This window comes from Aotus nancymaae, unplaced genomic scaffold (genome assembly GCF_030222135.1).
Source record: "Aotus nancymaae isolate 86718 unplaced genomic scaffold, 86718_ANA_hifiasm-v0.15.2.pri h1tg000063l, whole genome shotgun sequence".
NCBI lineage: Eukaryota > Metazoa > Chordata > Mammalia > Primates > Aotidae > Aotus > Aotus nancymaae.
In genome coordinates, this window is record NW_026988477.1 from 1340874 (window position 1) to 1355088 (window position 14215).

A 14215-nucleotide genomic window follows, 5' to 3' on the forward strand; every position below is an offset into this window, starting at 1 on the left:
CCCTGCAGGGTTCTCATGGCAACAGCGGCTGTGGGGGTGGTGAGGGGGTGGAGGCTGGGCGCTGCTGACAGCTGGAGGGGGCAGGGGCCTGAAGGAGGGGCAGGGCTGCATGTGGCTGCAGACCCCCAAGTGTGCCGGATGCAGCTGCTGGGACCCAGCCAAGGTGGGCTGTGATGTACCCAGGGTACGGCCAGTGGCCAGGCTAGGGGCGCTGTCCTCACACTGGCACGCAGCCTCCTGCCTCAGGAGACTTCCCTGCCAGGGCGGCAGGAGCAGAGGTGCAGGGAGAAGAACAGACACAGGCAGAGTGAAACAGGAGTGCTTTATGGTCCGAGCGGAGTGTGACAGGTGCACCTCCCGGCTCCTCCGTGGGCTCACCTGAGCGGGGTGCAGCGGGGGCTGCTGTGGGGAGATGGTGCCTGGGAAGCACCCCTCCCCAAGGAGAGGCCTCGCATGCTGCAGGGCCTGGCTGCCCTTTATGGTGGGTCTACACACCTGTGTCCAAGGCTCCTGGCCGGAGGCGCAGCCACAGACACCCTGTGGCCCTGGGTGGGTGTAGAGGGCAAGCAGGTGCCAGGGCAGTGCACACCCCAAGGCCAAGTGGCCCCTGCCCAGCCTCTGTAAACAGACCCTCACGGGTCCCTCCTGGGCCTCAGTCACATCCCTGAGAAACACTGGGGACTGGCGGCTCTGCCCCAAGCCTGGCCAAAGCCAGAGGTCCCCTCCCTCCCTGCAGAGCAGGCTCGTGCTGGGGCTGCCAACGCCCGGCCTCTTCCAGCTCAGAAGTGCGGGTGATAGCTGCCGGGTGGCAGCAAAGGCGATGGCGCAGCTGCAGAAGCCTCCCCCGGCAGTGACAGGCACACCCCCGCCCCAGGGCGGCCACTGCCCGGCAGGCCTAGAGTTCCTCATAGTCACCACCCCCAGGGTGGCGGCCGCCCGGGGCCCCGCCCCCCAGGAAAGCCTCCAGCTCGTCGGCCGCCATCCTCTCCCTGGCGCGTGGGGGACGCTGCCTTCGCCGCCGCGGCTCCTCCCTGCCCTCCTCCCTGTCCTTGCTCCTCCTGTGTTTGCTCTTCTTCTTGGCAGCCTTTTCTTCCTCCTGGGGAGCACAAGGAGGGGGCGCCATGGAGTCACAGGAGGCCCGAGCTGCCCCCGGACTAGGCCGCCCGCGCTGGCCCGGCAGGTACCTCCGTGCCCTTCTTCTTCTTCTTCTTCTTCTCCTTGGAGGGGGCTTTGCTCTCCTTACCTGCACGGACAGGACAGACACTCAGTGGCTCCAACTCGGGCCTATGGAGGACCCCAGTACTGGGTGACAGGACTTCTCCAGACACGGAGCAGAGCCCCAGCCCTCCAGGAGCCCTGCCGATGGACGGGACCGTGCTGCAGACCTCGGGCTTCTGGTCAGGGCCACCAGGGTCCTAGCAGAAGACAGCAGCACAGCGCAGCCTCCTGGACTCGGGAGAGGCCCACGGCCAGTGGCTGGCGGATGGGAAGAGGCGGGAGGCCACAGGCCCACGTCCTGCCAGACCCCAGCAGGCCGGCCGCACTCCAGCACCCCACCCACCTTCCTCACTGCTCTCCTTGGGTCCGGCCTCTTCCAGCCCCAGCCCGAAGAGGTCCGAGTCGTTCTTCAGTCTGAAGGCGGGGAGAGGGGGCTTGCGAGGAGGGGGAGGCTGGGCTGGGGCCTCGTCCTCGTCACTCACGTCGGAGGGGTCATCTCGAACGGGAAACTCATCCTGGAGATGGGAAGCAGCTGGTCGGCCACTGTCCCACACCCCCAGGGACTGTGGGGCCTCAAACCCAGCTGGCAAGGCCCAGGTGTGGGGACACAGGACATCTCTTCCAGACGCTTCCTCCTGCTGTGCCCAGCCCAGACCAGGCCTGCAGGAGGGGCCCCACCTATGCCCAGGAGGACTCGTCTTACCGCCCTGCGCTGTGTGTCTGATGCTTCGCTCTCAAAGTCAGGGTCGTCCATGACGAAGGACAGCATTTGTGCCGCAATGGGCCCCTCGGGGTCACTCTCGGGCGAGGACGCCTGCTCGCCCTTCCCCGTCCCCGTCTCGTCAGGGGGCCTGGTGCTGCCGCGCTTCTCAGGACCCGAGTGAACAGGGGCACTGCCTGGCCAGGGGGGTGCTGCGGCCCTCGCAGGAGCTGTCCCCCTCTGTAGCTTTGAGGTCGGTGCGGAGGACCTTTGTGGATAAGTGGAGGGTCAGGGTCCTCCAGAAGGTCCTAAGCTGCCCCTGCCCCGGTATCCAGGCTGCACCCCTGGAGGAACCTTCCCGTACCGTTTGGTCCCTGGCTCTGAGCACTGCTGGGCAGCCTGCGCAGGGCCTTTTGGGGGATGTGCCATTTCCGCTTCCTCCTCACTTGAAAGAGTGATGTTCTGACTAGGGACGGGGCCCATGGGCGGCGGGGGACTCCCACGTGGCTGGTCTTCGAGGTCCACATCGTCCTGGAACCCTGCCACCATCGGGTTGCCACCCATGGTCTCCACATCACTGCAAAGCAAGCGGTCAGAGGCGGCAGGGTAGGGACGGATGGCCTGGCTCCGAGGCCTTGGTTCGAGGCACCCCAGCACACCCTGCGGCTGCTCAGTGGCGTGAAGGACGGGCAGCACACGGGGCGAGCCCAGCTCAGGGCCACTTTCTGCCCTTTGTACTTCTGTAGGAAGCCAGTGCCCCACAGCAATGGGTGAGGACAGGTGCTGAGACCACCCAAGGTGGAGCCTGTCCAGTGGAGCCCACGCCTGGGACCAAATGCAAGGCTTTGCTGCAGGCAGCATTTGGGGCAGCTTGGCAGATAGCAGTGGGAACCCCAGCTCTGGGACCTGCAGAGATGATGTCTGATGGCCCGAACGTCCCCATATGACCCAGAGTGGCCTCACCAATGCCCTCCATGTGACCCAGAGGGGCCTCACCAATGCCCTCCATGTGGCCTGAACCTCCTCCCCATATGACCCAGAGGGGCCTCAACCTCTTCCCCATGTGACCCAGAGGGGCCTCACCAATGCCCTCCATGTGGAATGTGCTCTCTGCAGGGCGTGGACAGAGTGGGTGTCTGGGCCTTTCCGAGGTCTGAAAGCCCCATCTGAGCCCTTCCCTCATCTGCGCTGGCCTCCTATCTATTCTGTCCTCAGCCACAGTGCCCAGCTGTCAGGGGCCCCTTCTGCACCCCCAGAAAGCCAGCCCTGCCTGCTGCTCGGGCATGCTGGGGGCAATGGGACAGTGGTCCAGAGCCCACCCTCACCTGTCACTGTCCTGCTGTGCAGCCTTGGCCCCAACCTTCTTCTCGACCCTGGCAGGGGTCGTGTCTTCCAGGAAGCTGCGGTCCAGGTGGTCCTCGGGAATGAAGTCCTCCACGTTCTGGACTTTTGCTGGGGCCTCTGTGGCCGGGACTGGCTCTGTGAACAGTGACACTGGTTCCTCTTCACTTGGCACCAGAGGTGCCTCACTGTGCCCAACCCCTGGCCAGGCCCACCCGGGCTGTACCCATGGGACTGGGACGAGCAGAAAGAAGTGGGGAGCACTCTGAGACCGGGGGCACCACCTGTGAGGGTCCAGGGACCAGGGTGGGGGCCGGGGTCGGAGGGCAGCTCCAGGGCCTACCTGCAGGAGGTGGGGCGACCTCAGCAGCAGGTGAGGTCCCAAACAGCCTGGAGATTATGCTGCGCCGTGGGGCGGGGGCTGAGGGGCATGCGGGCGGGGGCAGGGCCTCTGATGGTGGTGTAGGGGCCACGGACGCTGGCGGGGTAGTGTTGAGGGGTAGCTGTGGGGCAGGCTGGGGTGTGCTGGGGCTGGAGCTCCCCGTGGACACAGCGCCTGGAGCTACCACTGGTGACTGGGAACCCGAGGACGGGCTCTGCCCGTTGGCCGCCAGAGGGGATGCATGGCCGCGGCTGCGGGCCTCCATCATCTCCAGGAAGCTGGAAGGCAGAAGGCGGGTGAGAAGCCTGGCTCCTCTGCCTCTCCCTGAGGCCCCTGAGTGACAGAGGGCTCTCTGCTGCTGCTGCTGGGGGGCTGGGAAGAGCCACTGTGTTCTGGGGCACCTGCCCCACCCACTTCCAGGAGCAGCCGCGCCAAAGGGCAGGGACAGCAGGCACCCGCGTGGGCATGTCCCACTCCCCAGAAAGTCCCTGTGGATCTGTTCTGAGGCAGCTGATGGGGGCTCCGTGCAGAGGTTGCCAGATGGCAGCAAGCAGACCTTCCTGAGAGGGGGTTCTGGGAAGAGGAGGGGCTGGGCTTGGCAGGGAGCGTGCAGCCGGCGCAGCGTCCCGCTCGCCCAACTCAGTCCCAGGAAATCCCAGCTTGGTTCCGCACACAAGTGCCCATGTGAGGGCCTTCCTTCTGGGGCTGCCTTGGCAGCCGGAAGCCACGGGTCCCTCTCCAGGCATCAAACTGCCTTCTCGGTCTGCTGCTGTGTCCAGAGCAGTGTGCTCTGTCCAACAGCCAGATCCAAGGTGACCCACGGGTTCTCCCTCTGGAAATAAAGACCTGCTTTATTGGAGGTCTTTATTTTAGGCGGAGGGCCTAAACTCAGGAGGGCCTCTGTTTTAGTGTCCCTGGCTGGGTCCCAGGGGAGGCTCCAAGCCCCCAGCTGTGCAGGAGCCTGAGGCAGAGGATGGGTCAGCCATCCCACCACTTGCAACCCCGGGGCTGCGTGTGCTGCCCACGCCCACTCAGGAGGATGCTGAGCCACCCACTGCTGTCAAGGAGCAGAGGCCTCTATGTCCTGACCCATGTGCGTCTTCAGCACAGGGAGCTCCTCAGAAAGCACACAGCATGCTGGTGTCAGTCTGGGAAGCCGAGTGCCTGGCCAGTCGGTGGCACTCAGAGCAGCAGGCATGGCATGACTTGCAGAGAGTCCATGCCAGGCGGGACTCTGATGGGGCTGCTGGGGGCAGTGCCAGCCTGAGCCCTCTTCCCCCGAACCCCAAGATGACTGATTTACCCCAAACAGGGCACTCCCCTCTGCTGTCCTCCTGGTGCAGGCCAGGCCTGGCACCACGGCTGTGCCCGCAGCCCTCACACTGCCCCCCCAGTTGGGCCCGGCCACGCACATGCCATAGTTCTGGTCCTCCGTCTCCTGCTGCACCGATAGCTCCTCCAGGGTGGCATCCATGTCCAGCTGGTTCGTCTCCAGCTGCCGCAGCAGCGTCTCCCTCTGCAGAAGGGGAGCACACGGGCCTGAGCAGGGGCCCTTCCTGATGCGAGCACCCCAGCCCAACAGCAGCCGAAGGCATCGGGGGCGCCACGTGCTGAAACCAGGAGATGCTGCAGGGCTGGCTGCTCGGCAACTCATGGAGCTCTGAGCTGGGCCTCACTGGAACCACAGAAGCTGGCAGGACTCCTTCACGTGGCCAGCACGACACCTATGCTGCCTCAGGGCACAGATGCCAGTCACAGGCACAAACCCCAGCAGAAGGCACCTTCACCCACACATGCGCTGGCGAGGGTACAGAAGCCCCAACTTCACCTGGAAAACAGCCTCTCTGCTCCCAGATGCGCACACCTCCTCTGGGTGCAGGACAGCCCTGGTGTCTGTGTCGCCCCCGCCCCCGCTCCCACCAGCAGCTGGGCTCTGCTGCAAACCACAGCCCACCTGGCCTGGAACCCCAGGCTGGTCTGATGAGCTGTGGGTCCATGTCGCTGCTCACTTCAGATTCAAATTAAATAAACACCTGCAACGTCCACACCCCAAGCACCTGAGCTGCATGCAGGAGGCACCTGGGGACTGAACAGGGCAGTCTTCTGCTGGCTGGACACCAGAGAGCACATGGGACAGAGGAAATCAACTAGACAGAAGCAGCAGGAGCACCTGCAGGCTGAGAGAGGCCTGAGATGGTGTCTCACACCGTCACCCAGGCTGGAATGCAGCGGCATGATGTGAGCTCCCCACAGCCTGAACCTCCTGGGTTCCCTTCCCTACCTCAGCCTCGAGTAGCTGGGACCACGTGAGTGTGTCACCATGCCTAGCTAATTTTTTTTCTTTTTAAAGACGGGGGTTTCACCATACTGGTCAGGCTGGTCTCAAACTCCTGACCTCAGGTGATCTGCCCACCTCAGCCTCCCAGAGTGCTGGGATTACAGGTGTGAGCCACCGCCCCCGGCCATGCCTGGCTAATTTTTTAAAATGTTTTGTAGTTGGCCAGGCATGGTGTCATGCCTGTAATCTCAGCACTTTGGGAGGCCGAGGCGGGCAGATCACGAGGTTAGGAGTTTGAAACTAGACTGATTAACATGGAGAAACCCTGTCTCTACTGAAAATACAAAAATTAGCCAAGTGTGGTGGCACACACACTCAGGAGGCTGAGGCAGGAGAATCGCTTGGGGCCTGGGAGACAGGGGTTGCGGTGAGCCGAGGTCGCACCACTGCACTCCAGCCTGGGAGACAGAGCGAGACTCTGCCTCAAACAAAAAAAAAAGATACTGAAGTCAATAAGGTCCCTAAAAACAGCTACTGTAACAAAAATGTGATTTACAAAGAGAAAGCTACAGACTCATCAACCACATGTAACCAACGTGTGAACCCTGGATCCTACTCTCAATACTGAACTCTGGGGATTTTATTTCTCTAAGAAAAGTCTTTTGACTTGAATGTGAGGTGTTAAATTAGGCACTGCGGTCAGGTTAAAAAAAGAGAACTGAGTTTTAGAGATGTGTTTGAAGTATTTTTAGGTGACATAAAGAAGGCCTGAAATTTGCTTCCAGGCCGTTCAGGAGCAAGACAGAGGAAACGGGGGTCCTGCTGCTGAGGTGGGAGGGGCCGTCACGTGTGCGTGAACACGTCCACAGCGAAAGGACAGTCACATGCTTGGCCTACGCTTCCAGCTCAAGACTCTGTCCAGGGTCTCCTTCTCTCCCTCAGAGGCTTTGGAAGTGTTTGGAGGGCAAACCCTTTAGGGAATGGAGCAGCTGAGCAGTGAGGGGCTCTCTGAGGTGTAACCACCTGACGAGGGGACGGCTCTGCAATGCTGGCACCGGACAGGCCTGACTGCCAGCCTCCCTTCCACCCAAACGTCCCCAGCAGCGTTCCCAACCTGCAGTGTCCCCACTTCTCCTGACATCAGAAGGATAGCACAGCCCTTTTCCTGGGCAATCATGGAGTCCTTCTGGAGAAAGACCAAGGCTGCTGCAGCTATGGCTGGGTCCCATGTCCCCGAGACACAGTTGGGGCAGGCCAGGGCGAGGAGGTCGCATGTCCCCGAGACCCAGTCGGGGCAGGCCAGGGCGAGGAGGTCCCATGTCCCCGAGACCCAGTCGGGGCAGGCCAGGGCGAGGAGGTCCCATGTCCCCGAGACCCAGTCGGGGCAGGCCAGGGCGAGGAGGTCCCATGTCCCCGAGACCCAGTCGGGGCAGGCCAGGGCGAGGAGGTCCCATGTCCCGAGACCCAGTCGGGGCAGGCCAGGGCGAGGAGGTCCCATGTCCCGAGACGCAGTCGGGGCAGGCCAGGGTGAGGAGGTCGCATGTCCCCGAGACCCAGTCAGGGTAGGCCAGGGCGAGGAGGTCCCATGTCCCGAGACCCAGTCGGGGCAGGCCAGGGCGAGGAGGTCACATGTCCCCGAGACCCAGTTGGGGTAGGCCAGGGCGAGGAGGTCCCATGTCCCTGAGACCCAGTCGGGGCCCCTTGTTTCCACGAGGGAAATGGAGTTTAGTCCATAGACCAAAGTAGGCCCCTTGGTTTTGACACAAGCACCACGGAAATGTGAGCTGTGGGCCGGGCGCAGTGGCTCACGCCTGTAATCCCAGCACTTTGGGGGCCATGGTGGGTGGATCACGAGGTCAAGAGATCAAGATCATCCTGGCCAACATAGTGAAACCCCGTCTCTACTAAAAATACAAAAATTAGCCAGTCGTGGTGGCACGCGCCTGTGGTCTCAGCTACTTGGGAGGCTGAGGCGGAAGAATCGCTTGAACCCAGGAGGCGGAGGTTGCAGTAAGCTGAGATTGTGCCACTGCACTGCAGCCTGGCGACAGAGCAAGACTCCGTCTCAAAAACAAAAAATAAAAAAAATTAAAAAAGGAAATGTGAGCTGTGAACAGCGAGGGCCTTAGTAGCTCACGCTTGTCAACCCAGCACCTCGGGAGACTGAGCTGGGAGGAGAGCTTGCGCCCAGGAGTGGAGGCTGCAGTGCGCCACGGCTGCACCACTGCACGCCAGCCTGGGCCACACAGCAAGACTTCATCTCAACACACAAAAACGACCAAAACCACAGGGGGAGACAGCGACGGGTCCCCGCAGAGGTGGAGGGGCTTCTGGGACTGGGCCCAGCCCTCAGGACCTGCACCCTCTGCTACCCGGGCAGGCAGGCGCAGCAGGACGCTGGGTCCTGGCCAGCAGCAGGCCCACCGACCTCTTGGGTGAGGAGGGAGCCCCGCCGCTATGTAGGAGACACGGCAGGGAGAGGCGAGAGCAGTGCCACTCCGCCTGCACGGTGAGTGCTTACCTGAAGCTGCAAGAAGGGGATGTTGAAGAACTTATGAAGGTACTTTAGACCAAAGCTGTTCTTCATGGAAGACTCAGCATAGCGGAAGTAGGAGGACCCTGGAGGTCTGCTTTCAGGAAGGAAGACAGATGCGAGAGAAACCTTGCCCCCCGTGCCAGGGACCACCCCTGGGCCCACAGCCGCTGGTCCGCACTGCCCTCCCTCCTCCTGGAGGCTCCTGAGCAGGTAAGCCGAGTGCCCTTCTGCAGGGGAACCCCAGTACCAGCACCTCACCCTGGCAGAGTTCCCAGGCACTGCCGTCTGGGAGCCCCAGGCTTCAGGGAGCCCCACGCAGCAGCGCAACCCCTCACGTCCCCCAGTCCCCACGATAACGCTAATACCTCCCAAGCCCCTCCCAAGGCCTCTGCCTCAGCACCTCCCCTGCGCTCACCTGTCCAGGTTGTCAATGAAGTCACGCACGTCGTCTGGCAGGATGACTCGGTGCTCGCCCATGTCCCGGTAGTTCCCCAGCACGCACACCGGCACGTGGGTGGGCACTTTTGGAAGCTCCCGGAGAATGTAATTGAAGGTCCTTGGAGAAGAGGTGAGGCCCTGGCTCAGTTTCAGCCCCTCGACGCCCTGTCCCTCCCTGGGAAGCTGCTGTGCGTGCAGGCCTCAAGACAGACCTGCTTTTCCTTCCTAACACCGACCAGCAGGAGAGCTGCGTGCCCGCGGAGCTAGAGGACGTGCCGCGGGTGCCTCTGCACCCTCCAGCCTGCAGCCCTGCCCGTCCTCTCCCTGAATACACACTGGACTGCACTCCACAGTGGAGCGCCCCGCCCGTCTCTGCCTGTCCTGACCGCACGCACTAGACTGCGCTCCACAGAGAAGCACCCCCACTGTCCCTGCCCATCCTCGCCCGGATGGCACGCACTTGACTGCACCCCACAGAGGAGCACCCCTGCCTTACCTGGAGCGCCCTGTGTCTGCATCCTTACAAAACCGCCTCAGGCTTCGCCTGCATCCACCCTCAGTCTGCCCTGTCCCGTGTGCCCCTTGGCATCAGCCCGGCCCCGTGGCTGCTCTTCCAGGGTCCCTGCCCACCAGGGCGGCCGAGGACCGCAGCCCTGGGTGCCCCTGCTGTGGCCAGTCAAGCAGCCTTTTTTCCCCCCACAAAAAGCAACAAGTTTATTAACATCACATATTCTAATATGTATCAGTTTCAAGCACGTCATTTTGAACCTGAAATAAGAAATCACAGTATTTAGTATTAATTAAAAAGGAAAGGAAGGAAAAGGTGGTAGTTGTCAGTCATGGGTTTTAGTCCAAGATGAAAAGGTGGACACTTCTGTTGGTGGATCTGCGTCGCTGCCGCATTCCTCCTTGAGCAGCTGCAGCTGTTCCTCCTCCGTTGCGTCCATCTTCTGAAATGCCCTGTTGGCATCACAGCACAAAAGCACAAGGCGTCTGCTACAAACACTGGATCCCCACGGGTGATCACACGCACTCCTGGCATCAAAGATGTCCTCACGGACCACATCAGCTGTCCCTCTGGTTTCAGGTGTGCTCCCCACTCTGATTTGATGAATAGGTCCTTATTTCCCAAATACATCCAACATTTCTTCAGCTGTGATTCCGTGCGGCAAATTTCTTACGTACAACATCTGACTTACTTCGGGTGGAGTCGAAGGTTCGCCCTCTTGGCCGCCTGCACGGCCACCTTGGTGGGCTGACGAGGTAACACAGTAAATACCGAAATTCCTCCGGACACCTCCGGAGCTGGCCTGGCTTCAGGCGCTACACCGCGTTAGAAGCAGGACATCCACATCCAGGCTCTGCCCGAAGCTGTAACAGCACCCCGGAATAGAGCCGTCTGAGCGGGCTGTTTGAGAGCCGTGTCTTCGAGACATGTCCTGGCACAGACGGCGAGTCTCCAGGATCTGCCTGGTGTGAGCTGCCAGTCTCAACTGCGTGGTTTTCCAAATGGCTCATGAAGAAATTACTAGTGCTTCAAGCGACACAACTTGCCCATGACTGACAGAAGCCAACACGTCCTGTGTTTCTAACTCGATTTTCTTTTATTCACAGTCATTTAAACTGGCCCCCTCACCAAGGTCGGCCCGGGGCACCTCCGGCCTCCTCAGCAGGCGCCCTCTGTCCTCTGGCATCTCCTGCCTCTCACGGCTGTGAAGACACGTCTCCCTAGGCTGGCTCGAGTCCTGTGGCCCCTCCTGCCCACTCCACACGGCAGCCTGGGTGCCTGCAGCTCCCTCCATGCCATTCCCGTGGCAGCGGTGGGAGGTACTGTGGAGGCCACTCTGCATCCACACTTAGCTTCATTTGGGAAAAGTCACTTCCCATGCACTAGGCTGGCCTGCTTCCTAGACAGCAGAGGCTGGAGGAAGAGAGCACCCCTGCTCGCCCAGGTGAGGCCAGTGTGTGTGCCTGAACTGGACTCCTGCCCTGGGTGGGCCACCAGCTCTTCTGGTTCTCTGGCAGTCCATGTGTCACACCCTCCCCGAAGGCTCTCCCGCTGGCCATCTGTATGCCACCTCCACCAGAGGGCTCTCCTGTAAGCTCCATGGGTGGTTCTCCTGCTGCCTGTGTGCCACCCCCCCCAGAGGGCTCTTCCACTGGCTCCATACGTGGTTCTCCTGGCATCTGTGTGCAACACCCTCCAAAGGGCTCTCCCTTGGGTGCTTCTGGTCAGTCCTTGGCAATGGCGCTGCAGGCTAGGAGGGCAGGCAGAGTTCCCACCATTTTTGGGAACCACCTCTGCAAAGGTGGGCAGAGGCCCAGAGCATGGCCAGCCAGGCGCTGCAAGCCGCCGTCAGGCCTGAGCTGCTGCTGTGTGCTGAGTGTGTGCCCTGTGGCAGGTGGCGTGCTTAACCCTGGTGTGGGTTCTTCTCAAATAAGAGAAGCTGCTGACCAGGCCCCTAGGTCAGACCCCTGCTGGGAAGAGCAGACACCTGGGTGTGTCAGGCTTGTCGGGCACGAGCTGTTGCTGTGGGTAGGAGGGGCCCACACCTGGAGGCTGGTCTTCATGCGGCCTCATTCTTCCAGGAGCCTTGCCCCCAGTGTGTGTCCCAGCACCTGGCGCCAGGGCTCCAGTGTGTCCTGGGGGACACTGTGCCCCTGAGGAGCTGAGGTGGTCCCAGGTGACTCCACACAGTGGCCTCTGGGGGCTCCCGCCTGGTCCCCCAGAGATCGTCCTGTGTGTGCTGCCCTTAGCTGGTTTTGACGTCATCTTCCTGCCGGAGTGAATCTTGTCTGTGGGTCCTCCTGGGTCATGGAAGATGGAGGTCTCGGAGAGCCCCCAACACAAGCAGCCACTTGCTTCTGCCAAATCTCAGATAATTTTCAGGAAGAAATGCAGGGCTATGAAGGTGCGTGCCTTGCTCCAGATGCTTTTGCAGCCAGTGTGCACTATCCCGGCCCACATACACAGACATGGTCGGTGCCCAGCCCGACATCCAGGCCAGTGCCCCTCGTGGCTGAGCTGCCACAGCTGCCCAGCAAGCAGCCCTCGGCCCTGCAGAACGATGCTGCTCTATCCATCATCTGCTGCACAGAGAGGGTGCCCAAGAGGCTGTGGGGGTGAGTCCCGGCAGCCCCCGCAGCTCCCTCTCACCACGCCAAGGGGCTGTGTGTGGGGTGAGTCCCGGCAGCCCCCGCAGCTCCCTCTCACCATGCTAAGGGGCTGTGTGAGGTGTGAGTCCCTCTCACCACACCAAGGGGCTGTGTGTGGGGTGAGTCCCGGCAGCCCCCGCAGCTCCCTCTCACCACGCCAAGGGGCTGTGTGAGGTGTGAGTCCCTCTCACCACACCAAGGGGCTGTGTGTGGGGTGAGTCCCGGCAGCCCCCGCAGCTCCCTCTCACCACGCCAAGGGGCTGTGTGTGGGGTGAGTCCCGGCAGCCCCCGCAGCTCCCTCTCACCATGCTAAGGGGCTGTGTGAGGTGTGAGTCCCTCTCACCACACTAAGGGGCTGTGTGTGGGGTGAGTCCCGGCCCCCGCAGCTCCCTCTCACCACTGCTTGGTGATGTCGAACATCATGACCACCCCGTTGCAGTTCTTGTACACGTCCAGAAACTCGGCATCCAGGGCCATTTCGGACTCCGCCTGGGCATAGGAGGGAACAGGTGTGAGACTGGCCCGGGCTGGGCCCTGCCCATGTGGGGCACGATCCTGGAAAAGGCTCCAGTCACTCTTTTTTTTTTTCCTTTGTACAGTTTTGCTCATTGCCCGGGCTGGAGTGCAGTGGTGCAATCTGAGCTCACTGCAACCTCTGCCTCCTGGGTTTAAGCGATTCTCCTGCCTCAGCCTCCTGAGTAGCTGGGATTACAGGTGGCTGCCACCACACCAAGCTAATTTTTGTATTTTTAGTAGAGACAGGGTTTCACCACGTTGGCCAGGCTGGTCTCAAACTCCTGACCACAGGTGATCTACCTGCCTCAGCCTCCCAAAGTGCTGGGATTACTGCACCCGACAGCTTGATAGTCTTCTAATCTGAAAAGATTATAGCCATTTCCACTGGGAAATGATATGCCAGGCCATGCACAATGGTTCATGCCTGTAATCCCGGCACTGTGGGAGGCCGAGGCAGGCAGATCACGAGGTCAGGAGTTAAAGACCAGCCTGGCCAACATGGTGAAACCCTGTCTCTACTAAAAACACAAAAATTAAAAAAAAAAAAAAATAGCCGGGTGTGGTGGCGTGTGCTTATAATCCCAGCTACTCGGGAGGCTGAGGCAGGAGAACTGTTTGAACCTGGGAGGCGGACATCGCAGTGAGCTGAGATCATGCCACTGTACTCCAGCCTGGGCAACAGAGTGAGACTCCATTTCAAAAAAATAAAAAAGAAGTGCTGAAGAGGTGGTATGGCTAAGCACAGGTTTGCCCTAAAGGGTCTGACAATCAACACCAGCCTCGCTGGCGGCTCCTGGGACAAGCCCGTACCCAGGACCTCCTGCTAATCACAGCAGTGTCCAGCCCAGGCCTCACAGACGACCAAAACCCCACTCAAAAATAGAAGCGGGTGCTGTACTGCCAGCTGTCCTCAGCTAGATGTGCATTCTGGAAGGTTCCAGTGCCCACAAATAGGGTGGCAGCAGAGCTGTGGGCAGTCACTCCACCCCCACACCCTAAGGGGAGAGTGCGTGGCCCTGTGGCGACCTGGAGCTCTCCTGGCGTGAAGGGCATCAGCTCAGGCTAGGTTGGCCCCAGGGGGCTCCAGGGAGTGACACTTATGCCCGCCGCCACCGCTGCAAGATGTGTCCTGTGCTGAAGGGCAGAGGCCGCTGTGGCTGTGACAGCACAGGAGTTTGGCAAGTTCACTCAAATACCTCTCTGGTCATTCAAATGCAAATGAGGGGCCAGTCCAATTTGCTGTCTGCTGAGTGCAGGTGAGCCGGCAGTCCCTGAATGCAGCCACAGCAGTGTGGGGTCCCCGAGCAGCTGGGAAGGCAGCGGTCCCGGGGCCACAGCATAACGGGGTGCTCGGGGCAAAGGGGTGTGAATCGTTGGGCACTGGCTACCCCACCCAGGGCCCCAGCCACCCACTGTGCACTTGGCACCCACCTCCTGTGGGTCGTTCTCCATCTTCAAGCCATCGCCTCGCTTTTTACATTTTCCTTATTTAAAAACAAACAAAAGTTACGAGGTGGAAGCCCCGGGCCACAGGAGGAGCATGGGCCCCCCACAGCCACTTAGGCCCCAGCTCTGGCGGGTGCCCTGCTCTACCACCCAAGGCAGCCTGCAGCTTAGGCACCCGTGAGCCCTGGAGCAGCAGGACCTGGG

The 14215-nt window shown here is 61.1% G+C and overlaps 1 protein-coding gene and 1 pseudogene across 2 annotated transcripts in view; both read right to left on the bottom strand.

Annotated features, from left to right (window-relative positions):
- Nucleotides 1–303: 303 nt before the first annotated feature.
- The window catches only part of RABL6 (RAB, member RAS oncogene family like 6), a 33314-nt gene continuing 19402 nt past the window's right edge, over nucleotides 304–14215 (bottom strand). Inside the window, exons 4-15 of one of the 2 annotated variants that reach the window (XM_064366044.1) lie at nucleotides 13997–14049; nucleotides 12447–12538; nucleotides 8871–9011; nucleotides 8441–8549; nucleotides 5054–5157; nucleotides 3603–3919; nucleotides 3244–3397; nucleotides 2283–2495; nucleotides 1922–2186; nucleotides 1562–1733; nucleotides 1185–1243; nucleotides 304–1096 (exon numbers count right to left, since the gene is read on the bottom strand). In XM_064366044.1, the coding sequence (XP_064222114.1) occupies nucleotides 896–1096; nucleotides 1185–1243; nucleotides 1562–1733; nucleotides 1922–2186; nucleotides 2283–2495; nucleotides 3244–3397; nucleotides 3603–3919; nucleotides 5054–5157; nucleotides 8441–8549; nucleotides 8871–9011; nucleotides 12447–12538; nucleotides 13997–14049 (1880 nt within the window). In that variant the 3' untranslated portion in view covers nucleotides 304–895. The remainder of the gene's footprint in view (nucleotides 1097–1184; nucleotides 1244–1561; nucleotides 1734–1921; nucleotides 2187–2282; nucleotides 2496–3243; nucleotides 3398–3602; nucleotides 3920–5053; nucleotides 5158–8440; nucleotides 8550–8870; nucleotides 9012–12446; nucleotides 12539–13996; nucleotides 14050–14215) is intronic. The other variant, XM_064366045.1, reaches the window with a different exon arrangement.
- Nucleotides 9018–10743, bottom strand: LOC105712140 (splicing factor 3B subunit 6-like; annotated as a pseudogene).